Source organism: Thrips palmi, unplaced genomic scaffold (genome assembly GCF_012932325.1).
Source record: "Thrips palmi isolate BJ-2018 unplaced genomic scaffold, TpBJ-2018v1 HiC_scaffold_15, whole genome shotgun sequence".
In the NCBI taxonomy this organism is placed as follows: Eukaryota; Metazoa; Arthropoda; class Insecta; order Thysanoptera; family Thripidae; genus Thrips; species Thrips palmi.
The window spans coordinates 1,559,011-1,581,766 of NW_023144624.1; the positions used below are offsets into that span (position 1 = coordinate 1,559,011).

At 38.1% G+C, this 22,756-nt stretch overlaps 8 protein-coding genes across 14 annotated transcripts; 5 read left to right on the forward strand and 3 right to left on the reverse strand.

The window, feature by feature from the left end:
• Nucleotides 1-4: 4 nt before the first annotated feature.
• LOC117640791 lies at nucleotides 5-717 on the forward strand. Of its 2 annotated transcripts, none has more exons than XM_034377649.1 (3): nucleotides 5-140; nucleotides 270-374; nucleotides 444-717. In XM_034377649.1, exons 1-3 carry the CDS (start codon nucleotides 71-73, stop codon nucleotides 680-682), a joined length of 414 nt encoding a protein of 137 aa, XP_034233540.1. In that variant the 5' UTR covers nucleotides 5-70; the 3' UTR covers nucleotides 683-717. The 2 variants fall into 2 exon arrangements, with proteins under 2 accessions (XP_034233540.1, XP_034233541.1); XM_034377650.1 differs by having other exon boundaries at nucleotides 270-356.
• On the reverse strand, nucleotides 693-3,292 carry LOC117640784 (periodic tryptophan protein 1 homolog). The gene is made up of 10 exons (XM_034377640.1): nucleotides 3,105-3,292; nucleotides 2,961-3,013; nucleotides 2,734-2,882; nucleotides 2,466-2,654; nucleotides 2,282-2,389; nucleotides 1,803-2,184; nucleotides 1,585-1,693; nucleotides 1,389-1,479; nucleotides 1,063-1,299; nucleotides 693-994 (listed from the first exon to the last, which is right to left on the reverse strand). The coding sequence occupies exons 1-10, from the start codon at nucleotides 3,192-3,194 to the stop codon at nucleotides 750-752; spliced, it is 1,653 nt and encodes a 550-aa protein (XP_034233531.1). The 5' UTR covers nucleotides 3,195-3,292; the 3' UTR covers nucleotides 693-749.
• On the forward strand, nucleotides 3,126-5,212 carry LOC117640789 (iron-sulfur protein NUBPL). 2 transcript variants are annotated; one of them, XM_034377648.1, is made up of 9 exons: nucleotides 3,126-3,276; nucleotides 3,401-3,533; nucleotides 3,640-3,802; nucleotides 3,889-4,014; nucleotides 4,116-4,155; nucleotides 4,235-4,419; nucleotides 4,497-4,685; nucleotides 4,786-4,883; nucleotides 5,074-5,212. In XM_034377648.1, the coding sequence occupies exons 2-9, from the start codon at nucleotides 3,459-3,461 to the stop codon at nucleotides 5,155-5,157; spliced, it is 960 nt and encodes a 319-aa protein (XP_034233539.1). In that variant the 5' UTR covers nucleotides 3,126-3,276; nucleotides 3,401-3,458; the 3' UTR covers nucleotides 5,158-5,212. The 2 variants fall into 2 exon arrangements, with proteins under 2 accessions (XP_034233539.1, XP_034233538.1); XM_034377647.1 differs by lacking the exon at nucleotides 3,126-3,276 and having other exon boundaries at nucleotides 3,313-3,533.
• On the reverse strand, nucleotides 4,414-7,116 carry LOC117640787 (TRMT1-like protein). Its single transcript, XM_034377645.1, has 6 exons — nucleotides 6,897-7,116; nucleotides 6,489-6,758; nucleotides 6,204-6,416; nucleotides 5,946-6,136; nucleotides 5,672-5,864; nucleotides 4,414-5,595 (listed from the first exon to the last, which is right to left on the reverse strand). The coding sequence occupies exons 1-6, from the start codon at nucleotides 7,043-7,045 to the stop codon at nucleotides 5,268-5,270; spliced, it is 1,344 nt and encodes a 447-aa protein (XP_034233536.1). The 5' UTR covers nucleotides 7,046-7,116; the 3' UTR covers nucleotides 4,414-5,267.
• A 48-nt stretch (nucleotides 7,117-7,164) lies between these two features.
• Nucleotides 7,165-10,662, forward strand: LOC117640783 (nuclear pore complex protein Nup54). Its single transcript, XM_034377638.1, has 12 exons — nucleotides 7,165-7,446; nucleotides 7,692-7,823; nucleotides 7,976-8,179; nucleotides 8,270-8,602; nucleotides 8,673-8,822; nucleotides 8,912-9,062; nucleotides 9,148-9,290; nucleotides 9,372-9,527; nucleotides 9,614-9,870; nucleotides 9,944-10,063; nucleotides 10,146-10,256; nucleotides 10,341-10,662. The coding sequence occupies exons 1-12, from the start codon at nucleotides 7,365-7,367 to the stop codon at nucleotides 10,452-10,454; spliced, it is 1,953 nt and encodes a 650-aa protein (XP_034233529.1). The 5' UTR covers nucleotides 7,165-7,364; the 3' UTR covers nucleotides 10,455-10,662.
• A 200-nt stretch (nucleotides 10,663-10,862) lies between these two features.
• On the reverse strand, nucleotides 10,863-13,545 carry LOC117640786 (CAAX prenyl protease 1 homolog). 4 transcript variants are annotated; one of them, XM_034377641.1, is made up of 8 exons: nucleotides 13,508-13,545; nucleotides 12,840-13,029; nucleotides 12,610-12,756; nucleotides 12,321-12,527; nucleotides 11,911-12,205; nucleotides 11,537-11,829; nucleotides 11,314-11,457; nucleotides 10,863-11,226 (listed from the first exon to the last, which is right to left on the reverse strand). In XM_034377641.1, the coding sequence occupies exons 2-8, from the start codon at nucleotides 12,996-12,998 to the stop codon at nucleotides 10,993-10,995; spliced, it is 1,479 nt and encodes a 492-aa protein (XP_034233532.1). In that variant the 5' UTR covers nucleotides 12,999-13,029; nucleotides 13,508-13,545; the 3' UTR covers nucleotides 10,863-10,992. The 4 variants fall into 4 exon arrangements, with proteins under 4 accessions (XP_034233532.1, XP_034233535.1, XP_034233534.1 ...); XM_034377644.1 differs by lacking the exon at nucleotides 13,508-13,545 and adding an exon at nucleotides 13,433-13,450; XM_034377643.1 differs by lacking the exon at nucleotides 13,508-13,545 and adding an exon at nucleotides 13,195-13,210.
• Nucleotides 13,546-14,373: 828 nt separating this feature from the next.
• LOC117641504 (39S ribosomal protein L43, mitochondrial) lies at nucleotides 14,374-15,518 on the forward strand. Its single transcript, XM_034378884.1, has 4 exons — nucleotides 14,374-14,610; nucleotides 14,764-14,870; nucleotides 14,940-15,142; nucleotides 15,250-15,518. Exons 1-4 carry the CDS (start codon nucleotides 14,474-14,476, stop codon nucleotides 15,352-15,354), a joined length of 552 nt encoding a protein of 183 aa, XP_034234775.1. The 5' UTR covers nucleotides 14,374-14,473; the 3' UTR covers nucleotides 15,355-15,518.
• Nucleotides 15,519-15,725: 207 nt separating this feature from the next.
• On the forward strand, nucleotides 15,726-22,729 carry LOC117641500 (probable ATP-dependent RNA helicase DDX60). Of its 2 annotated transcripts, none has more exons than XM_034378877.1 (11): nucleotides 15,726-15,965; nucleotides 16,583-16,639; nucleotides 16,711-16,801; nucleotides 16,913-16,971; nucleotides 17,081-17,368; nucleotides 17,457-21,160; nucleotides 21,259-21,364; nucleotides 21,448-21,738; nucleotides 21,815-21,971; nucleotides 22,052-22,188; nucleotides 22,275-22,729. In XM_034378877.1, the coding sequence occupies exons 1-11, from the start codon at nucleotides 15,741-15,743 to the stop codon at nucleotides 22,560-22,562; spliced, it is 5,403 nt and encodes a 1,800-aa protein (XP_034234768.1). In that variant the 5' UTR covers nucleotides 15,726-15,740; the 3' UTR covers nucleotides 22,563-22,729. The 2 variants fall into 2 exon arrangements, with proteins under 2 accessions (XP_034234768.1, XP_034234769.1); XM_034378878.1 differs by lacking the exon at nucleotides 15,726-15,965 and adding an exon at nucleotides 16,013-16,087.
• Nucleotides 22,730-22,756: the final 27 nt, after the last annotated feature.

The window sequence follows — 22,756 nt, forward strand, 5'->3', positions numbered from 1 at the left end:
AGACAACCTACCGCCGAGAGAAATCCTTTCTCTCTCTACATTTCCTGGGTGCTGTCATTTTGTGTCGACAATGGGGAACTACCTTCCTACAGATCAAGTTGACGATGATGCTGCGAAGGGTATTGGTCCCTGTGGAAAAGGTAATTTCTGTACCGGCTCAATGAACATAACCTCCAACGTTGCGTGTATCATAATGGATGCTTGATCAAGTTATTATTGTTGCTTTACAAAAGTCTTCACTTTACATAACATAGCTTCTCCGTCTGCAGGGGATCCCAATGACTTTTCATTGACCCACAAGGAAATCCACATTAGTATACCAAAATATCAAAAGATAGCGGCTGAAATGTTTAAATGTAATCACCTTCATGAAAGTAAGCTCAGCGAGGTGATGTAGTCTCACTGTTTCCAAATAGTTTATTAATCCAATTTCATCATTTCAGGCTATCAAAAGTGTGCTGATGACTCTGCACTTCCAATGTACTCATGTAGCGATGAGATAAACAAATATGTGGAATGTGTAAGACATTGGTCCACGGACCTTGAGTACAGAAATGCAATCACGGCAGAATATCTTGTACTGAGAGAGGAATACAGAAAAACTGGTCGTAGAAGATTGTATCGTGGTCTAAAGGGTGAAACTTATGTCACACTAGAACAATTAACAGGCTTTAAAGTCTAGGCAAATGAAATAAACCAATAGAATTATTTATTTTATATTTACATAGAATTTATTATCAGCTGTAACATTATTGGGGAGCAGCAACTTTCTTCTTCTTCTTTTTATTTTTATTCTTCTTAATAGCTTTCATATGATCTGGTAGTTTTTTAACCTTTTCCTTTGAATCAGTGTTGAGCGATAAGCAGAGATCATCCAAGGCAGTAGCAACAGTATCCATGACTGAAGTGGGTCCCTTCAAACTCTTCTCATCAGTAGGATCTTCATTAGATACTACTGGAAGGAGAAGAGGGCGTTTGGAAAACCTGTTGCAGACTGCAAAATACACTCATTAATTGAAGCTTCCTCAATGTTCAAACTAATTTATTTTTTAATTTATTTACCTGCTGATTTGTCACTTAGATCCCAAACACCAAAATTGCGCGATTTTTTATCTCCTCCAGCAGCAATTGTAAAAGGACTATCAGGACTTGATTCCAGGCACTGCAAACTCCCTAGTTTCACCTCTGTTTCCCAAACATGTTGAGGTTTGGACTCATCCTCAATGTCCCACACCTTGACAAGACCATCACTTGATCCAGTGAATAGAAGTCCAGGGCATTTAGAGCTAAGACTTAACCCTAGAAAAAAGGGGGAGAAGTACAATTAATATCATTTATCATTTACTTATTATTAAAAGCGTTAAGCACAATTTCTTTTTGCAACAAACCAGTCACTTCTTTAGAATGAGCAGCAAGTTCCCAGATGGGTTTGTCATTTCGACAATCCACATAGTGTACACTTCCGTTGTCAGTGCTAGCCTAATGAAAAAAGAAATTCATACACAAATGCAATTAAGTAAAAACTTCTATCCTTGAAACATGGAAAAAGAAGATAAAATGAAAATTTGAGAATCAGCAACTTACAAAGAAACAAAATGGATTGTAATGATTCCAAATTACTCGTTCAACTTCTCCAGGCATTGACCATTCCTTGTAAGTGTCTTTACCTCTACAATCAAAAACTCGGACAACCCTAAAAAAATGAGAATATGCTTCAGTTGGCACAATAAAGATTTTAAAAATAGTTGATTAATGACTCAATAAATACATTTAGGGACAGAACCAAACACTTGTTAACTTACTTATCACAACTTCCAGCAAGTAACGTCTGTCCCTCGTAAGGATGCCACTTGAGGGTTTGCACCTTTTCACAGAACGCATCAATGGTGGTATTAACACTGCCAGTTTCAAGGTCCCACAGGATTACCGTTTGATCAACTGAACCACTGGCTAACACATGTGTGAAATTAGTATTCCAAGAGAGATCAAGCACAGCATCCTTGTGACCAATATGATCCCGTTTCTTCTTGCTTTTTCGTTTTTTTTTGCTGAAGTGGACAGCAACAGGGTCTTTACTCTCATAGTCTGAAGTACCAAGTACATACGCAGGCTCTAAGCAGTCAACAATGTCCAAGTCCATGACATGTATGACTGGTGTCATGCCACCAATAGCACAGAGATTAGCTGAAACAAATACATGGTTCATTGTCAATAACTGGCTCAAAACTAACAAGTCAGCAAATAGTGTTGTAAACATGAACATCACAGTAAAGGTACATACAATCAGTGGGTGATGATGGATCATAACTCAGCCATTCCAAACATAATGGAATATCAGGTAATAGGAGGTCGTGGTGAACATAAAGGGAGCCCTCGTCTTCATTTTGAACTGGAGAAATATATGAATTCAGAAACCAACTACCTCCAATTACAATTTTTTAAAATGAATGAGTTATTGTATTTACCATAAACTTCTAGAACTGCTTGATCCCCGACAACATGGCCCACAAGAATAAGATTATCATTGGGATTAATAAGGTCATCTCCTTTCTCACTATCCTCGTCCTCATCATCTGGTAAAGTAATATATGGGTCTTCCTTATTGCTCGAGAAGACTGTCAGACCAGCAATACCTCCAACAATATCTGGTTCTTCTGCAATTTCAAACACATTTCCAATCAGCCCATTAAAAACTGTTCAACGACAAACCAGAAACATTGGAAAGTAACATACCATCATCATATTTATCAAAGCCATATTTGTCTTCCGTATCAGAGTCGTTTTTCTTTTCAGATTTAACCTCTTTGGTCTGAGATTGGCTTGAGCTCTCAGCATCACTAGCACCAGATTCATCTGAACCATCTTCGTCAGATTCAAGGGCTCTTGAAAAGAAAAGTGCATTATTAAATTGAAATTGTGACAAGAACTATTCGAACACTATGACCAATAACAAAACTCACCCCGAATTGCTTCCTTTCAGAATCTCCGCTAATTCATCCTCAGAAAGCTTCACCTACAGCAAACAAGAGTATCGGTTCAAGAGAAACATTGAAATTTACGTATCAACAAATCTAACCTGAAAAATACAATGCACCGAAAATTACTTTTTCTGGTTCTGCTTTTGCAACTCCACGCCTCACCCACGTTAAACAAGGAATAAAATTTAGTCTTTCATCAGGTTCTCCTTCTTCCATACTGGTAAATGTTTCAGTAACTCAGAAAAGGCTGGAATATGAAGCGTATTTGTCACACGTGAAGGAATAGAGGAAAGAAGAGGTTAGTTTTTGGATGTGTTGACGGTGATGAAAAATCCACAAGTTATGAAAAGTTCATAGTTCATCGAACAGCACTTCTGAATTTTAATTCTTCTAGAGATAAATGCCTCAAAACTTTGTTTCAGATCTTAGAAAATCGAAGGGAGGGTCACCGTTTGATACAGTTTTATTACCAAATTTAGGATGTCTACAAAGTTTTCTATGACACTGAGGAGCTCGGTAAAAGTCCTGCAAAGCAAGTTCCCAACCCCTAACTATGTAAGTTTTGGACCCTTCAATCAATCACTTGGAAGTATCTCAATTTATTTACTAATATTCATTCGGCCACTAATATTGTCATGCCTTTGCTCGTTATTTGTGTCAGGCCATTCACACATTTGTTGCAATATGTCAACAAAATCACATGAAAACACATCAGGCTGATATAATGGCCCGTGGTCTTCCCAAGAGAAAGAAGATTGATGGTGTTAAACATATATTGCTTGTGGCGTCAGGGAAAGGAGGGGTTGGTAAATCAACAACCGCAGGTTTGAGAGCAGCTGTACTTTAAGTTAAAGTTGTTCAAAGTCATAATAATTTTAATTGTTTTCTTATGAATGTCTTCTTTTTTCAGTAAATATTGCTGTTTCCCTTAAAAATGAAGACCCAAGCAAACAAGTTGGTTTATTAGATGCTGATGTTTTTGGTCCCTCTATTCCTTTAATGATGAACCTCGATGATTCTCCCCTTCTCACTAAAGGTACGACTCATTTTAAAATTCTGTTCTCAATTAGCGAGTTAGGGTAAAGTGAGTTTGTTTACCAAGCTGTTTGCCTTGTACATATGTTTTTCTTATTTTAGAAAATCTAATGGTTCCCCTTCAAAATTATGGTGTTAAATGGTGAGGTTCTTCTACTTTACACCTTATTGCTTTGTGGAAATTGTGGTTAAATCTTTACGTCGCTTTTCAATAATTTTAGTATGTCAATGGGTTTTCTCGTCAACAAAGACTCTCCTGTCATTTGGAGGGGCCTTATGGTAATGCAAGCTTTGGATCGGTTACTTCGACAAGTTTCATGGGACCCAGTGGACTACCTCGTCATTGATACTCCACCAGGAACAGGAGACACCCATCTTTCATTGATTCAAAATGTTCCAATCTCAGGTGATTCGAGTTTAATTGATTTTTGCTTTGCATGATGTGTGAATTTATAATTGTTGTTTCTAATGCATTGTTTTTAGGAGCTCTCTTGGTGACTACACCTCAAACAGCTGCATTACAAGTGACTCAGAGAGGGGCCAACATGTTTAAAAAACTTGATATACCAGTTTTAGGAATAATCCAAAATATGACCTCGGTGGAATGTCCCAAATGCCAGAATGAAGTACGCCTTCATAGCAAAGCAGCTAATTTACTGCTGGAAAATCTGGGTTAGTTATTGCTTTACACTACCTTTCCAAATGATTTAAAAAAATAATAATGTTTCTGACTTTTTCAATATGCAATGAAAATTTCATTTTTACATTCCAGGAGTGCCAGTGCTAGCTGATATTCCACTAGATAATGATATTAGCCAAGGGTCTGATAATGGTATTCCTGTAGTAGTAGCTTCACAAGAAAGTCCACAGGTAAGAGAAATTGACTAGTTTTTAAGGCAGGGTTTGAGAATTAACCAAATAGGTTCTGCTGACATTTTCTTGAATACCTTATACTCAAGAAATCTGTGGCAAAACAGCAGTACCTATTACGTTACATCAGTGAACCCTGCATCTGAGGTAACAAACATTTCTCAGTGATTTAGTAATGTTTTCTCACTAGGCGAAGTCTTACAAAGCAGTGGCCCAGAAAATTATAAAATACTTGAATGACAAAGAAAATGACCCAGTTACCAACAAATTATAAGTTTTGAACATTCTCTGTGATAATTGGAACACAAAGAACTTAAGCATGTTATGCACACTTCATGTCACATTGCCACTTTGATGATCTGTATTCTAGACTTGATTACAAGTCTATTTTGGAGTATGAGCTATCACATTGATTAATTCTGCAAGGGTAGCATTGGTTCTTACAGCAAGAGGGTCAAAGTGAGTGCGACTTGCTCTGAAACCTGCTTTTTGCAGGGACAGAACTACATTTGAAGCTTTAACCATTTTTGGTCCTTTAGGGCAGTGCTTATGCAAGTTGAAATAAAAGCATGGTTCTTCTGAATTGTTGCTCTGTGCATCTTCTTTCTTCTTTTTCTTACAAGGTGGTTCCTTATCTTGTATCAGTGGTAATGACTCCTGAATGCTTGGGATTGATTTATCCACAGTTGTTTCTCCTCGTAGCTTTGGGCACCTAGTCAATTCAGAATAATATTTTAAACAAGTACATACCTCACCGTTTATTAAGAATTAATTTTTATAATAATTACCTAGACTCAATTAGAATGGCTTCCATTGTTTCTTTTATCTTATTCATCCAGGGAAACTTTTTAAGATGGTGCATCATTTCACTTATAAAATTCATATTAAAAAGTTGTCCAGCCCAAACAGGCCCTAGGTTGACAATCACCTTTCCAGGAGTGTTCACAACACATTTGCAAGACAGTAATTTTTCAGGATTTTCTGTAGAATTTTTTTTTTTTTAAATTAGGAAGTAGAAGTGTTAAGAGAACAGATGGACAGTAAACATTTGAATTAACTTACGAACTGGGTAGATTGAACAAGGATAAAAGGCTCGATCCTCACACATGCTACAGTGAACAAGAGACTTGATCTTAGTCAGACAGGCATTAGCTTGAGCTGGTCCCTTTAAGATCCGAAGTATGATAGTAATGGTGGATTTAACTGATAAAACGCACAAAACCTGTAGACCTTTGTTGTGAATAGCTGCAGATCTATGAAGAAAATATTTATTAATCAATTAAGACAAGATCACTTGATGAGAAACTGTTTTCTGCTTACCTCACCATTCCCGCAATGATTAGGCGAGCTGCTAACTCCTTAGAATAGAATGTTCTTGTAATTGTACCACCATAATTACGAAGAGCAATTTCTGGAGTTCTCCCATAAAGGGCCCCATCATCCTTCGTAGAGATTGCTACCAGCCCCTGCTTAGCAACATTTCTCATTAATGAATCCAGAAAAAAGGCTGCATCAGTGTGACAGTCAAGATACCTAGAATCAAGGAACTTCAGAGAGAATATGCTCCATAACTGAAATTTCTAGATTGGTCTGAGTTTTACTTACACAAAACTGAAAGGCATTTCATGGAGTAAAATACATGGATCTTTCTTATGAACATTCACATCCAAATTATTGTTTCTACTGTTCTGTGAAATTATTTCATGGGATGTCTCATGAGCATCATTTATGTGAACATCCACTTTTTCACCAAGATGTTTTTTCCAAAGAAGGCCTGCAACTCCAGTGGATCCGATCACATCAATACATTTAACTGGGCTAAAAACCGAATCACCACTATCGGCAAAGACGCTGAGAGCAGTTGCCACAATGGCCCTGAAAATATAAGTACGACAGTGGTGGACAAAATTTACTAGAAGACCTGAAAGTAAAAGTACTGAAACATCTTTCTTGAAAATCTGTAAACATTTTTAATTTTCAATACACATTTTTTTTTTTAAGTTAAGACCTAACCTGTTAATATCCATATCTTGACAATAATATCCCTCATTTCTCTTAGGAGACAGTGAATCTTTATTTACATTTAGACAGACACCAAATTCTGTCACTTCTATTAAATTAGTCGCATTGTCCATTGAACCAGAAACACATAAGTCTGCCATAGTTCTTGGCTATTTTCCTCACTCATGTGTTTTCACAGCACGGCAACTAGCAACCACAACACAGCAGCGATTCAAACTTTACGCGCGGTTTTTTAGAGTACGAAAAATTTCGAGACATCTTTCCTTTTTTAAAATTTCTCATAATACCTCTTTGCCCAAGCATTGGCGCTAACCTTGTTTGAACTCCTTGAATTATTGTGTTTCTTTCAAATGTGTTTGCAGCGTTAAATTATCATTGAAGCTCGTCGATGTGTCAGTTTTGTGTGTTCTATTAGCGTTAGAACTATCTTGAGTCATCAGTAATTTTCGTGCGATTGATATGGCTTACAATTTCGGCCCCCCGGCATCCTCTGCTCCAGCATTTAGTGGATTTGGTACAACTAATACGGCTACAACAAAAGGTACGTTAAAACACGACTCCGTAGGTTAACTTAAGCTATCTACAGGTTTAAAATGATTTTTCAAAGTAGAATTGATTACCAACAAGATGAATCCGTGGGAGGATTGAGGTTATGTTCTAGTGTTATTTTTCACAGGTTTCTTTTTGCCCTATGTTCATGTCATCATCATTCATTTTTAACATTTTTTCCCTAATACCATAATTACTTGTTATTTTTGTTTTGTTTTTGTTTTCATGTTCTATCAGCTCAATTTGGAGCTAGTGGATTTGGGTTCTCTGCTCAAACAACGACTCCAGCTTTTGGGCAAGCACCTGCAGCAGGAACATCTAGTTTTGGATTTGGTGCAGCTGCTCCAACAACAAGCAGCACTGGTTTTGGTATATCTACTTGGTTCTCAAGAATATTGATGATAATTATAATTTTGCTTTCCTGCATTTTTGTTACTGTACACTTCCATTTCATTTTGAGCACTATTTTTACACAATTTATGTAAGTTATACCTTGATGGTAATGATGGTTAATTTTTAAGGTTTTGGAACAACAACTACAACATCATCTGGCTTTGGAAGTTTTGGCGCTACCCCAGCATCATCAGCTCCTTCAACGGGATTTAGTTTTGGGTCTTTTGGATCTCAAACCACTACGTCGACTGCTGGACCTACTGGAAGCAATTTGTTTTCAGGCTTTGGACAGCAGGCACCGACCCAAACACAACCCCAAACTTCAACTGCAGGTGAAGCAGATATGCTTTTGGCACTTTTCATTTTCTTGTATTCTGTGGATTTATTCTGTTTTATCTTGCTCTTTTGGTTATTTGTTTCAGGATTTGGTGGCTTGGGATCATTTGGATCCAAGCCTCTTGGAACTGGTGCTCCTTCCTTTGGTGGATTTGGTAGTACGGGCACTAGCTTTGGTACTACTGGAGCTGGTTTTGGTGGGGCCACAACAGGATTTGGCGCTGCAGGTACTGGATTTGGAAGTACTGGAAGCTCCTTTGGAGCCTCAGGGACCGGATTTGGTGGTACAGGAACCTCATTTGGTACTACGGGAAGCGCTTTTGGCACAACTGGAACTGGGGCAGGTTTTGGTGGAGCAGGATCAGCATTTGGTTCAACTGGATCCGCATTTGGGGGTGCCCCAAACACTTTTTCAGCAGGTGAAACACCATTGCATCATTTCCTCCCAACTTCTCTTTGGAATTCCTAAAGTTTTCTTTCTATTTTCAGGTTTTGGTCAGCAGTCACAACAAGCTCAACAGCCAAATCAGCATGAAGCTCTTTACAATGCATTAGTTAATGTTAATATATTTGGTGATGAACGAGATACAACTTTAACTCGTTGGAATCAATTGCAAGCTGTGTGGGGAACTGGAGTTGGTAAGAAACTTAAGTGTGTCAATTTTTTTTTTAATTTTCTTGTGTTGCTTTTGTTACGGTTCTTTTATCTCTATTTTTTTAAATTGAAGGATGGTATTCTACAACTGCTCCTCCTGTTGAATTTACTCCAAACAATCCATTCTGTCGCTTCAAAGCTGTGGGTTACAGTGTTAAACTTACAGCAGACAATAAGGAGGGCTTGGTGGCTGTTAACTTTAATAAAAAAGAAAGTGAAATAAGGTTTGTAATGCCATTTTAGTTGTAAACTTGATGTTTCATATACTCATTAAATTTTAGTCTGAAATCAAATCAAATAATTTTTAAGGCAGGAGCAAACTCAGCTTGTTACCAAGTTCAGTCAAATATTAGGTAATAAGCCAAATCTTACCGTTAATGTGGCGGGAATTAAGCCTCTATCAGACTCTAAATCGCAAGTTGTGATAACTGTGCAAGAGAAAGGAGCTACAGGTATATTCATATTTCTTTTGAGTATCTATGCAACCTTCAGAGCACCAAGGTGCAGTGTCAAACAACTTGTTTATTTTGCAGGATCTGTTCACAAAATTCCAGCAACGGAGTTGGCCACATTTCTCCTTCAGCAGTCTCAAAGGCAGCATTTATTAACACTTGGAGTGGACAATGTTTATCCTCAAGTAGCTCTAGATGAAGACCAATTAAAGGAATATCTTGAAAACCCACCTAGTGGTCTGTTGTGCTTCTAATGAGATTTCTTAATCATATTTTCTTTCAAGAAGAGTAGGATATAATGTTTCAAAAATGTTTTGCTGTAGGTATTGACCCTCGATTATGGAAACAAGCTATTCAGGACAACCCAAACCCAGAAAAATTCATTCCTGTTCCCATGATTGGATTTAAAGAAGTGAGGTGGAGAATGCAGTGCCAAGAACAAGAAACAGCCTTGCATCAAGCTTTCCTAGACAAAGTTGCTGAGGAAGTTCAAACTCTTCAGCGCAAGCAAGCTGCTACTGTTGCAAAGACAACGGAATATCGCAGAAAACTTATAGAACTTGAACATCGTTTATTACAGGTTTGATCCTAACTTGACTGAAATGTTATATTTTTATTTGACCTCAGTGACATATACCTCAAATTTATTTCAGCTTCTTGTCAAGCAAGAAATTACTAGGAAAGTTGGACTTGCTCTTACACCTGAGGAAGAAGCGATTAGAGGTCATCTTGAATCACTGCAACCTCATATGTATGCTCCCACTCACCTCAAGGTAAGTTCTGCATTGTAAGGATCATTCTGTCCTCATCACTGCTACAGTGTATTATGGTTTATTGGAATTTGTTTTACTTTAGGGAAGATTGGCAGAGTTACTTTCCACGATACGAATGCAGAGAGAAAAGGGGGAACAAAAAGAATCTGAAAGATATACCATGGATCCGACTGTGCAGGATGACATTAAACAAGTGAGGTTCCTTTCTTTATGTTCAAAAAGTTTACCTTTATCTCTCCAACTTGAGTTCTTAAACATCTCCTTTACTTTATTTTAGTTTTTGCGAATGCAACAAGATGGGATGCAGCACCTTGTCCAAACCATTCAACAGGATATGGCTGATCTCAAGATAATTAAGGAAGGGATGATAAAGTTACTGCACCGCCAATGATCCAATTGAAACTAAGGATAATTTTAATGAAGTCTTGAATGTGATTTCTTTATGGTAAAAGAAAAACAAAAACTTCTTCATAATAGGTTATTTATTACATGAATTTAACAACTCAATCATTGTACCAACCATCATTTGCAATGTCAGCCCCTTTTTAAAAATTACTTAAGCAGACTACTGGAATTAATTAAATATCCACTTTTAATTATGTGTGTATCCTTTGATTCAACTACTTCCCATGTTAACTTGTTTGATTTTATTATTGGTTCTGGAAAATCAAATTATTTTCGGAGGTTTGTGGGTGGTAACAAGAATTGAATGTTGTGTTGCTCGAGGATTTTCCTGTTCTCCCCCATCAAGTGTGTCTCGGCCTCGACTGTGGGCTTTGTTGCCAGTGTGACAAAACAATTCAAAACATTTGGATTTTTTGTTTCTTTAATTTCATTATTAAATTAAGGAAGGAAGTAAGAACAATTTCTTGATTAGTAAATTTTAATCACTATGTGAAAAACTTTAAGTTCAAAACTAACTACAAATATTAATCAGTTTTCTTAGTCTTGTATTGTGCAATGGTTCTCAGCCTCTCGATTAAAGTAGGGTGGGAGAAGTGGTAAAGTGAGTACCATCTATCATTGAATGGGAATGAAAGGTTGTCAACATGCAGCTTGATAAGAGACGCACCAAGCTCTTTAGAATATCCTAAGGTTGTTGCAAAATAATCAGCTTGGTACTCGAAGTGGCGAGACAGGCATCCCATGAGTAAATTGATGACCTGATTAGAAGAGACAAATGACAATACAGTAAATGAAGGCCTTCAGATTATAAGGGCAGCCTAAACTGATATAAAACTTGGTCTTACCACTTTGCACGGCGTGAGAATATTTCCAAGAATAACAGTGAGACCAATAACAGCTGGTTGACTTTTTGAAAAACCAAACGCGCGGTAGAGACTCTTTGAATTCAATACCTTTGAAAACAGGATGAAAAAAAGGAGAATTTTCACCTAGAAAGAGAACATAGTGTTAATATAATGAGACTTAGAAGTTTAACTAACAAAACCAGGCAAAGTTGACATTAGTAACCTCTGTAATAATCAACATCTTGACCATATGGCTATATTTCCAATGACCGAGTTCATGCCCCAACACAGCAACAATTTCCTCTGTGGTGCATCCACGATCTTTTTTAGCGTTTTGTTTTTCCTCTAGCTTCTTTTTCTCCTCTGCTGTAATATCTTTATCATCACCATTTTTCTTGTCCTCCTCTGTGGCATCAGCAGACTTATAGCCCTTGATCAATGTGTCAAAGAGGACAATTCTCTTGTTCTTGAAAAATCCATAGAGGTAAGCATTGCTATGGGCTGAACGCTTGGAACCTTCAGAGGAAATTAAAATAAAATACAGATTTAGAATAGGAATTTAATCTTAAGTGGGGTATGAACAAGAAGAATTCTCACCTTCAACAACAAACAATTTAGTGAGTGGATAGTCAAGCTTTTTGGCCAGGGCCTCTATTTCGGTCCTAAGTTCTCCCTCTGGGAGAGACGTATACTTATCAAACAATGGAGCAATGTAAACTGGATAGATGGTCATCATCACTAATATAACAACTGTAGTGAATCCCCATGCATAAAAGGCAAAATAAGGACCACCAGCCTTAATAATAAAAATTATGCCACTGAGTATTGGAAAAGTAATGACTTGGGAAAGAAAGAATTTTTTGATTTCGTCTTTCACAAAGAATCCCAAAGTCTGGAAAAAGAAAATTTAAAATTGTGAACACAGGGTAAGTATAAATAACACAAAGAATGAGAATGATGTTGCATTGTCATTATGACCATTATTGAGGAATTTGGACAGTACTGACCTGATTGTTGAACCCATGTTTCTCCTCAATCACAAATGTTGAGTACAGCTTGAAAGGAGTGTTCAGAACCACCTCAACAATGCTGCTTAAAACTACGAATACATAAGTCTGGTTGATTTCATACTTATCAATAGGTAGACCTATCTTATTTAAGATGAGTTCAGAGGATATCCAGAGCAGGACATGCATTTTTAGCATGAGTGTTGACTGGGGAATAAATGCTAGTTAATGCATCACAGACAATCATTTCGGTTGTGAAAATAATAACATCAAACTTGAAGCAACTTACAATATTAATAATGAGATCAAACTGAGCTTGTACGAGACCAAACATATTTTTATCAAGGGCATACTGCCTACTCTTTTCAAATTTTTCTTTGTCCATATCATTTTTAAGTTCTGGTGGAACTTCTCCCTCCTGAGCCAGCACTTTCCTCTGAAAAGTATTGGTAATTTGTTAAAAACAATCCATAGGTCAAAACAAATATTAAAATCTTTAAATGAGACAAGCATACTGACCTGTCGAAAAGCTAGGTAAGATTCGCAAAGGCTCACCGCAGTCATGGCTATGGCAATTGATGACATAAGATTGCCTTCATCAATATTTAATTTAGAAATGAAAGCCATTGCAGAGGATCCCAGGAGAGGGCCAAATAAATTGTTGAGAAAAGCCATCATTCAAACCTGTCAAAGCAGGAGTACAGATGACCTGCAAAAGAGATGAATTAGCAGATTGGAACTTCAATGAGTAAATGTAGATAATGAGACAAGGAAAAAAAGGTGCAACAACTATGAATTACAAAATAAATTCCCATTATAAAACATGACAGAGTTTCTTGTAAAATTCAAAATGAAGTAAGCCTAGCACAACCACCCTCTCTGACTTGTACCTAAAACACACAAAGCACAAACCCATGATGGTTAAACAATAGACAATTCGATGTAAGGTCAAGATACAAGCAAGATATAATACAATAAAAGGGTTTAACAGTTTATAGACCTTTCAAGGATACAATAACCACTTCTACGCACGGAATTTCCTCTCAAAATCAAGGTCTCGTAGGTTGAAAATGCGACTTTTTTTCTCAGATGGATACGTGACACTTACTAACCAAATTTAAACTAGCAATCTGACGCGAGCCAGTGTTAATTTACGAAGCCAAAGTATCCTATTTATTTTCACTTACTTCCTCAGCTGCTCGCGCGGCCGCCAATCTGTGCAAACAAGCAGTAAAAACAGCGACATTTTTGAAAACGTGAACTTACGGATGCAAAGCGTAAACTAGATCGACGCGAGCCTGTTTGTCCAATTTCCTGGTAACACCCTTCCTGCAGGGGCTCGCGGCCCTCCAAAGCTGTGCTTCTTGCGACCGTTAAAACACCACAGAAACTGAAAAATGCCCCGCGACTACTCGTCCCCGTACCTGTGAAGGGCCCTTTTTTCCCGCAAAATGAGCCTTTGGCTGGGTCGACTATAGGAAGCTGTCCTGATCTGGAATTGTTATGGTATTCGGTGACAATGGCTTGCACTTTCATTGTTAGCAATTATTTATCTTTAATATGACGAAGTAGTTACCCTCTTGAAAATACCTCGGTCGGAAAAAGACTGTTCCTCGATCGATTAATTTTTGAAAATTGTACGTAAGTTAGCGAATATGTCGTCTGCTCGAGCAGCTGTAACTTACACAATCATTGTTTTACGTTACTCAATTACAAAAAATAATCAAAGTGAGAGATGGTTAAAGTGCAAAATGCACAAATAAAATTCTGATAAACGCACAATTTCAAACTCTCAAAATCAAGGTCTTAGTTTAGTAATGCAGCTTCATTATGATTCTCAGCATGTCCACGTGACACTTACCTCAAGGCCGAGAACCGTTTTGAAGGGCTAGGCAGATCGTCTGAACCGCGATCGACCAGTGTTAATGGTAACGAACCGAAGTATCCGTTTTTCCTTATACTTTATTCCACGATCGCAGGTCCAAAGCTAGTGGTAAACCAACGCGACATCGTTCCGCACGGGATGATTTGAACAGGACCGGGCGACTATTCACAGCAGCTGAGCTGTTTCTTTGTGTGGATAAGAGGTAGTCTGCTCTTGGCCTCTTTGCTCTCTTCTCTTGTTGTGGTTTTTGCTGGAACAGACTTAAAACATGTCAAATAGTCACTTATTTTTACCCTCTGGGTTTCCAAGAGCGACTTTAGGCAATGGAATAGGACGGTATATCTGTCAGTTAAAAAGAATAACCCTAAAGTTTTGTAAAGAACGAGGTAGCAGCATGGGTATGAGGTTAGTGTACAATAGGATCTTCTGTTATTTTCTGTTATTATGGTAGTTCTAGCTAAGATTATATTTGTAAAAGAGTGGTGACATTTGACAAACTTTTCTTTACCTGCTTGGTTGTATTCATCGATGGGCAGTGCTAACTCTATGCATTTGCAGGGACTTCTTAGAGCATGATCTAGTCGACTACGCATCCAAACACCCAAGTGTTGTGGTCTATGTAAAGCCAAGGAGAAACAGAAGCGCAGTAATTAAAGCTGAGTACTGTAAGTAGTAAGACAACGTTCCATTATACCACATTGACCCTTTTAAACTTTTCTTTTTTTTTGTGTTAGGCAATGGAGAAGAATTTTGGATGTCTACATATAAAATGACCCGAGAGGAGATACGCAAATGGTTAGAACTTTGCACAACTCAAAATGATGGTGCAGAATTTCGTTTTCGCAAGATGATGCACACAGATACACCTTCAATTCAGGGACCATGGACACCATTCTCACACCGCAACCCTGAACTCAACACAGCTTCATTCCCTCATGTAAGTTTTATTCCACTCCCTAATTCTCTGAAATATTACATTCGTTTTTATATATTACTTATCGTTCTGCAGTTTTTAATGGAACAATTTGTTTTTTTTTTTTCTAGGAGGAGCTTTCTAAACCAGTTTTTATACCTCAGTCAGCAACAGACCGTCTGATTGAATTATTCAAAGAGCAGCAACATACATTAAAATCTGTGAAGGAAGGATAAAAATTGAGAATAAATTTGCATTTTATGTGCTCTGCAATTGTTATTGTTGTGGGTCTTCTTTATAATATTAGTATTATATGCAAACATCAATTAAATGTCTTTCTGTGTTTGTAAGATGTAGATATCTTGTTCAGCTACTGTAAATATAAGGGTCAGATTGCATGTGTTGGTGTCTTATTTCTTCATTCCAATCAAGATATCCTGGTATTCCCTTTGTTCAGCGATTGAATGTGTCCGCCCCTTCTTTACAACCCATGCCCTCTGACGATGAGCGTTTCGACCGAGTTCCTTCCGTCCATAGACAACCGTGAGCTACAGCGAAATTTTCACTGAAATTATGAGAACAAGCAATCTCTTTGACGAAATCATGAGAGAATGGCTTCTTGATGAAATACGAAATTAGTGATAAACGTGCTGCTTCTCCTCCCCCCCTCCTTTTCTCGTTCTGCTGGGGCCGCGGCCGGCTTCGGCTGTGCTTCGGCCCTACTTCGGAGACTTCGGCTTCGGCTCAGCCTCAGCACTCAGCGCTCGGCCGGCAGTCGGCGACAGGCTTCTCTCGATGCCGGTTCGTGACGAGACGAGTGACTTGTATTCACTGTCGTGCTGAATTGGCAAGTTAATCTCACAGCGTATTTCGTGCCTTTTTTGCTTCCGTTGTACTATTGCTGCATCCTTGAGTGCGCTCTGTTTCCTCGCCGAATTCCTCGTTTAACTTACAACTCCTGTCTGTTGGGTCTGTCTGTTGTCTGTTGCTACGTGTCTCGCGAGGGCTGGGACAAGGGTATCCCCCGAGTAATCAAATAGAAAGCTGGGCCTACGTTGGCGTTTCACGGACAAGATTTGATCTTCCCGTATAATCCCAATTTATTCTGATTACGTTGAGCTTGAACTGCTTCAAAAAATTTGTGCGAAAGTGTCATACTGCTGTCGTTAGCCTCAATAGTCTCTGCCAACTCGACTCGACCTCTTTAACTTATTTCGAAGCTTTGTGTTTTTGATCCGAATCGTAACTGTCTGCGTGATTTCCACCTCTCCGATGATTCTGCTCTTGTGGTCCCAAGTGTATTTTACTTACTTCAGTTTGATTTGCAATTTTTATAATTTTTTGTAGGTTAAATTGAGATAGTAGTATTTTTTCATTATATGTCCTTTCTAGACCTTACTATGAAAAGACATCACCTCGAAACGCCATAATTTATTTTTAATTAGTTTGTCTTTCATTTTGTAGGAAACTATGCCTCCAAAACCAGCTCGGTCATCTTCCGAGCCATCGGCTGATGTCGAGGTATTTTTTTTTCTTAAATTTTGCCATAAAATTTAACAGTTTATTGGATTATTTTCTTCATGTATTTATAGAAAGAAGATGCTGATGCTGAACTAGACGAAGCTAGTGAAAGCGAAGATGATGAAGTGGTGACAAATAGAGGACTGCTCAATCCAGCAGGAGGTAATGTTGACATTTTGCTACCTTTACGTTTCTTCTTTGTTCAAGTAGTATTGTTAGGAATGTTATCATTTTCACTTTCACGAACAAGATAAACTTTTCCTTTTTTTTCAGGTATTGTTGAAGAAGCAGACGAAAAGTTTGAGAGAGAATTGGAGGATGAATTAGAAGAGGTATGTGTAGTGGAAAGGCTATAGCTGTCTCTTTGCTTTGAAAATTTATGCCATCTATGCTTTTCCTTGTATATTTGGAAATGATATTCATTCACAAATTCTTTTATAGGTTTGTGATGTGCTCAGCAAACCTTCAGATGGAAAATTGATACAAGTTATCTCAAGACTTAAACGGGTCAATTCACTGTCCAATGCTAGATATCAAGATATCTTACCCCAGGTCATAGATGGACGGAAATTCATCATTGATGGAGACAGTTTGCTTATGTTGGCCCTTGATTCTAAGGGATATTCAATGGAAAATGGAGGACAAACATTACACTTGATATATCTGGTTGAAAAGTTTCTTATGAGTTTCTTATCAAGGCATTTAAACTGTGTTATTGTATTTTTTGAGGTAAGCTGGTTTAATGTTTTACTTTATCAGTTATACTTACATTACTTTTTGTGGCAGGGATTGAGTTTCATGTTAATCCTTTTTCCAGGTGTGGGATCATTGTTGGAAGCCGTTTCCCGACTGGAATATTGCCAGGGCTGCACTAAAATTGCACTTCTTGCATAATCAAAAACAAATTAGTGTGTTGAACATGCGGTCTTTATGGGCTGAGGATTTTTTCAATTTAATTGATGACCTGAAACCAAGTTTCATCTTAATGGCTCAACACTTGCCTGACCTTCTTCCTGCAACTCTTGGACCTGATAAGACTGCAACAAACTGGATGCAGTTCATCTTGAGCGCACAATCTCTTTATTGTGAGTTTTTATGTTTGGATGTTGTTGACATGGGTACTGTTCATTCCACTACTGTCAGTCTCATGGCAACTGTTCATGTGCACATCAACAATTTCCAAAACATGAAAGAAGACGTATTGAGGGAAATCAGCTCTATGGAAGAGAAAATGCCAACAGAAGAAAAAACTCCGAATTATGATGAGTTCCCTGAATCCGGCATTCGAAGTTCTACTTTTATTTTATCTGCAGCAGCTGTTTTAAAAAGGAACTCCTCAAAAGATGTCATGACTGTTGTCAAAACTGTGATTCTATCTGCAGCAATTTTGGAGTTCATTCCTCTGAAAATGAGGTGTATCAAGAATACTTTAACATTGCCTTTGCCAGTAGTTCAAATTTTGAAAGACTTTCAATCTGAATTAGCAATAGTTCTAAGTGGTGTTTCTCCTGACAGTTCTTTTATTGACTTCAGAATGGCTGCAGATTTGTGGCATGGAAGATTTATTCAATCTGTTTTTAATTGTGTTGCTGAAGCCGGTGTGATTGTTTGTGGAGACCTGGGGAACATAATTGCAAGTCGATATGAAGAGTTGGTGGAACATGTGAACAAAAAAACTGATACAGTTAAATTGCTGCCATACCCCATTGAACACATTTGTGAAGGGCCCTGTGTTGGTCATGCTTTAGAGAAAGTTTCACCCATGGCAACTGATAAGTTTAAAAGCAAAATTATTCCAACCTCATGCAAGCTTGCAGAACTGTTCAGTGGGAAGTTAACATCTGAGAAAGAAGTCTATTCATCATGTTCTGTCAAAGAGTCAGATGAAGACTTTCTGGATGAAAACAGGCTATCCTTTAGCGAAAAACCACTACTAGATGAATATGAGCTCATACCTGATCAGGATGCTAAGGATGCTCAAAAAGAGGTAAACAAGCGCTATGCCCAGAGTGGAAGAAACCGACTGGCTCGGTTTTACACAATTTATGGACTAAATCTTGAAGGACGATCTTCTGTTAAGGCCATCGTTAGCAATAGCAATTCTAACAGGCCAATTGAAAGCCAAAAGAAGCAACTTGACAAACCTAAATCTCAGGCAAAAGGTAAATTGAGTAAGAAAGAGAAGATTATAGAAGATAATATTAAGAGAATCCAAGAAGATAAGTTGAAGCAGATTAAAGAAAGGCTTAAAAGTTTCACCTCTAATTTTTCCAGTCTGGTGCTTAAGGGAGATTTTAATGCTGCTATTGAGAAATGTGATATAGAGCTTCATCGAGCAAGTGAGTTTAGTGAAATTGTTCTTGAAATTTTATTTTTGAAAGCGAAGGCCTGTTTGGGACTGTGGACTGAGGCATGCTACTCAAAGCTGCCCACAAAAGATTACACTGGTGCTAAAGACCTTTTCTTAGTTATCAGAGAAATTTTCAAGATTGTTGAAGAGAATAAGCTGCCTCTAGGTTCAAAGCAGAAAACATCATTGTCTACTTGGCTTCACGAGTTAGGTTTCAAAGATCTGTGTGCCATTAGGGGTCTTCCTGAACCAACCAAAAGTGTTAAAGGAGATTTGGCAGTGGGAATGGATTATGTGGAGTTCCAACTGACCCAACTGGGAGCTGATCTCAACAGAGAAACAGGTGGAAAACCTGACCCAAGAGCTGATGGATTCATTCCAGATCCCTGGCAAGTTGATCTCTTCAACATAATTGATAAAAATCAGTCTGCTGTTGTTGTAGCACCAACATCCTCAGGGAAGACTTATGCCAGTTATTATTGTATGGAACAGGTTATCAGAAGTAGTGATGATGGAGTTGTTGTGTATGTTTGTCCCACCAAAGCTCTTGTAAATCAAGTTTATGCCACAATTTATGCTCGCTTCAAAAAGAACTTACCTCCTGGAAAGACCCTTCTTGGAATTTGTACTAAAGAGTTCAGACACAATGTAACAAACTGTCAAATTTTAACAACTGTTCCAGAATGCATGGAGCTTATGCTTCTGTCACCTAAATTGCAAAGTTGGGTGAAAAGGATCAAGTATGTGATTTTTGATGAAGTTCATTGTCTGGTTGCTCAAAGTGGCGGTTTATGTTGGGAAAATTCTATACTTCTCAACCGGAGTCCTTTTCTTGCTCTTTCGGCTACCATACACAAACCTGAAGAATTTTGTGGGTGGCTCCAAAAGGTGGAAGATTTTAAGCGTTTACAAGCAGAGAAGTTTGGACTTAAAGACAGGCGTTTTGATTCCTACAAAGTGAGCCTTGTTGTGCATTCAGAGCGGCATAACCATCTCATTAAAAGTGTGATGATGGATGATGGCTCTGTTCAACATGTGCACCCTTACTCTTTTTTGAGTCCTGGAACATCAAGTGAATTTAAAGGAATTCCTAAACATATATCATTGTCTCCTGATGAAGCCTTGGAGCTGTTTGTTGTAATGAAAAAGGAACTTGAGTCAGAGGAAGTAGATAACCTTTGTTTAAAGAAATATTTCCATGATCTTTGCCCCTCTGGTTATTTATCTATGCAGTCAGTGCAAAAATTCAGTGAGCTTCTGAGAGAGATTCTCAATAAGGAAAGTGAAAACAACCTCATCAAAGTATTGGAAAAATTACGTACTGTGGATTACTCTATCATAGATACATCCGACAGGTTTGTTTTAAGTAATGTTTCTGATGTTCTGAACTCAGTGAAGGATAGGAGTTTGATGCCAGCCTTAGTGTTCTCCTATAACCGGAGCTTGGTTGAAGCCTTGCCTATGAGACTCTTGAGGTATTTGAGAAATATTGATGATTTCACTGAAGATGAAGAAACAGATATAGAAAGTGAATCTGAAACAGAAAGTGGTAAGAAAACTGGTGTAAAAACCAATAGAAGATTCAAGGGCAAGCGTTACAAACGGAAGATTGGTCTCATGAGAGGACCTTCCATTCTCAAAAGCACTGGTTCATTAAGAGGAGAAGGGTTCACTGATGAGAAAGTTATTGAGTTCATAGAACACAGGCTTATTGTAATGGGGTACAAAGCCCAAGATTCCTTTCCAAGTTTGCTCCGAAGAGGCTTGGCAAGACATCATGAGGGTATGAATTCTCGTGAAAGAAGTGCTGTTGAAATGCTCTTCCGTTTGAAGGTTCTTAATTTTGTCTCTGCAACTGGTACGTTGGCTATGGGGATTCACATGCCCTGTAAAACAGTAGTTGTCGCGGGAGACAGCCCCTACTTGAATGTCCTAGAGTTTAACCAGATGTCTGGTCGTGCTGGAAGAAGAGGTTTTGATAAAGAGGGCAATGTTATTTTTTATGGAGTACATAAACGCAAGCTGAAAGCTCTCATGACTGGCAATTTACCACAAATGGTAGGAAACTTCCCATTGAGTGCCTCTTTGATTCTTCGCCTGCTTCTGCTCGTTGCTGATGCTTCCATTGATAGCAAGAGTCCTCAGGAGGCCACTAACGAGGCTCTTACAAGGTTTGTTGTTTTTTAAATTCTTTAGTTTAAAGTCATTTTCTGAAATTTATGGTGTCATTTTTCCATTTATTATTGATTATTTTGCCATAATTTTTCAGAGCATATACTCTGTTAGAAGGAAGCTTACTCTATGAATTCCAACCACATCTTCAAGATAAAATGAAGTACTACTTCTCCTTTGTTGTCCAATTCCTCATTCGTCAGGTAAAATCAGTTTTGGTTTTTGTGCTTTTTTAATACTTTTAACTTTGTGCCATTTGTCTTAAGTGTGCTTATTTTAATTTCAGAATCTACTGGGAAAAGATGGCAAACCTCATGTCAATGCCACGTTTATGACACATCTACATGACCATGAACCTGGCAATTTTGCCTTTTACTTTCTTCTAAATTCTGGGATTTTGGAGGAAATGTGCAAGTGTGACAAAGATGGAAATGTGAGGGAAGAGTCACTGCTTGAACTAGTGACAGTTTTGAATTTCCTTTTTGGTCGTCTTCCCCTCAGTCAGCATTTGTTGCACCGTAGGGTGAAAATCAGCTCACTTGTTGTTCTGCCCCCTTTGCCTGAGAAGGTTATTCTGGTAAGAAGTCTAAACACGACTGAACGTTCGCGTCACATCAAGCTAGATTCTCATACTTTAATGCGATTTAATTTAGGTCTTAGAGCAATACAACAAGGAGGTGTTAAGTACCTTCAGCCATTACTTCTTGTGTGTAGCAACAGACTTGAAGGAAAAGTTTGGTGATGAAACCAATCTGCCTCTTTCTCAGCTGAATGTCCAGCCTGAGAAGGTGTTGCCTTCAGAAGTCCTTGGTAGGTGTCACCAAATATTGTTTCCAGATTCACTTGCTTTACTATTGTACATTTATTTGTTTGAACTGTTTCTGTTTCAGAAGAAGGCAAATTGCAACCAGCGCTGGGAAGCTTATGCAGTTCTAGTAATGTGTGCTCTTCATTTGCTGGCTTGTCTGGAAACACAGATGATGAGCTATTTCCCTCATCCGGTGAACTACTGCACATCCGAGATGATGTATGGTTTTCTATGACTACCTTCACTAATTTCAAGTTACGAAGGGTTATCTTTGCATTCATGGTGCTTTAAATTATTTCTTCCAGGTAACTGTGAAGATAGTGCCCACACTGGAGTTAGATTTTCCGTGCAATTCCTATGCCTTGGATTTCTACAAGTATGGCAACGCAGATGCCATTCGCTATGAGAATGGTTTACGTTCTGGTCACGATTTTAATCTTCTCAAAGATTTCTCAACAGTCTTAAAGTGTATTCAAATATCACTCACAGAAATGCTAAACCCAGATGCCAAACTACTTAAAGCTATTGGACAGATTTCCGAAACTTTCAGTGGCAATTTAATTAAAGCTTACTGGGGATACAAGGGACTTTAATTTTGCCATTGTTTGTGACGAAGTTTGTCGTTTCTGGATAAAACTTATTCTGCTTGTTCATTTGTTTTGGTGCGCGCACATCTCTGGTATAGTTGTTTACTTTCTTTTTATGTGAATCTTCATTGTGATTGCACTATTCAATAAAGTATGGAGGAAAGTTAAATGTGTTCCATTACTTGTTTTTGGATAAAGGG

Coding starts and splice junctions, on each gene's coding strand:
- LOC117641500 (XM_034378877.1), top strand. CDS start 15,741: ATGAAATACGAAATTAGTGATAAACGTGCTGCTTCTCCTCCCCCCCTC. Junction 16,640..16,710: donor AGCCATCGGCTGATGTCGAG/GTATTTTTTTTT, acceptor ATGTATTTATAG/AAAGAAGATGCTGATGCTGA. Junction 21,739..21,814: donor TGCCTGAGAAGGTTATTCTG/GTAAGAAGTCTA, acceptor GATTTAATTTAG/GTCTTAGAGCAATACAACAA.
- LOC117640786 (XM_034377641.1), bottom strand. CDS start 12,998: ATGATGGCTTTTCTCAACAATTTATTTGGCCCTCTCCTGGGATCCTCT. Junction 11,830..11,910: donor TAAATTGTTTGTTGTTGAAG/GTGAGAATTCTT, acceptor TTTCCTCTGAAG/GTTCCAAGCGTTCAGCCCAT. Junction 11,458..11,536: donor AGATGTTGATTATTACAGAG/GTTACTAATGTC, acceptor TTCTCTTTCTAG/GTGAAAATTCTCCTTTTTTT.
- LOC117641504 (XM_034378884.1), top strand. CDS start 14,474: ATGTCAAATAGTCACTTATTTTTACCCTCTGGGTTTCCAAGAGCGACT. Junction 14,871..14,939: donor AGTAATTAAAGCTGAGTACT/GTAAGTAGTAAG, acceptor TTTTTGTGTTAG/GCAATGGAGAAGAATTTTGG. Junction 15,143..15,249: donor ACACAGCTTCATTCCCTCAT/GTAAGTTTTATT, acceptor TTTTTTTTCTAG/GAGGAGCTTTCTAAACCAGT.
- LOC117640787 (XM_034377645.1), bottom strand. CDS start 7,045: ATGGCAGACTTATGTGTTTCTGGTTCAATGGACAATGCGACTAATTTA. Junction 6,759..6,896: donor CAAGATATGGATATTAACAG/GTTAGGTCTTAA, acceptor TTATATTTTCAG/GGCCATTGTGGCAACTGCTC. Junction 6,137..6,203: donor ATCATTGCGGGAATGGTGAG/GTAAGCAGAAAA, acceptor TTTTCTTCATAG/ATCTGCAGCTATTCACAACA.
- LOC117640791 (XM_034377649.1), top strand. CDS start 71: ATGGGGAACTACCTTCCTACAGATCAAGTTGACGATGATGCTGCGAAG. Junction 141..269: donor TATTGGTCCCTGTGGAAAAG/GTAATTTCTGTA, acceptor CTCCGTCTGCAG/GGGATCCCAATGACTTTTCA. Junction 375..443: donor ATGTAATCACCTTCATGAAA/GTAAGCTCAGCG, acceptor TCATCATTTCAG/GCTATCAAAAGTGTGCTGAT.
- LOC117640783 (XM_034377638.1), top strand. CDS start 7,365: ATGGCTTACAATTTCGGCCCCCCGGCATCCTCTGCTCCAGCATTTAGT. Junction 7,824..7,975: donor AACAAGCAGCACTGGTTTTG/GTATATCTACTT, acceptor TTAATTTTTAAG/GTTTTGGAACAACAACTACA. Junction 9,528..9,613: donor TCTTGAAAACCCACCTAGTG/GTCTGTTGTGCT, acceptor GTTTTGCTGTAG/GTATTGACCCTCGATTATGG.
- LOC117640789 (XM_034377648.1), top strand. CDS start 3,459: ATGTCTACAAAGTTTTCTATGACACTGAGGAGCTCGGTAAAAGTCCTG. Junction 4,420..4,496: donor TCAAAATGTTCCAATCTCAG/GTGATTCGAGTT, acceptor CATTGTTTTTAG/GAGCTCTCTTGGTGACTACA. Junction 4,686..4,785: donor TTTACTGCTGGAAAATCTGG/GTTAGTTATTGC, acceptor TTTACATTCCAG/GAGTGCCAGTGCTAGCTGAT.
- LOC117640784 (XM_034377640.1), bottom strand. CDS start 3,194: ATGGAAGAAGGAGAACCTGATGAAAGACTAAATTTTATTCCTTGTTTA. Junction 2,185..2,281: donor TCCATCATCACCCACTGATT/GTATGTACCTTT, acceptor TATTTGTTTCAG/CTAATCTCTGTGCTATTGGT. Junction 1,480..1,584: donor ACAATCCATTTTGTTTCTTT/GTAAGTTGCTGA, acceptor TTTTTTCATTAG/GCTAGCACTGACAACGGAAG.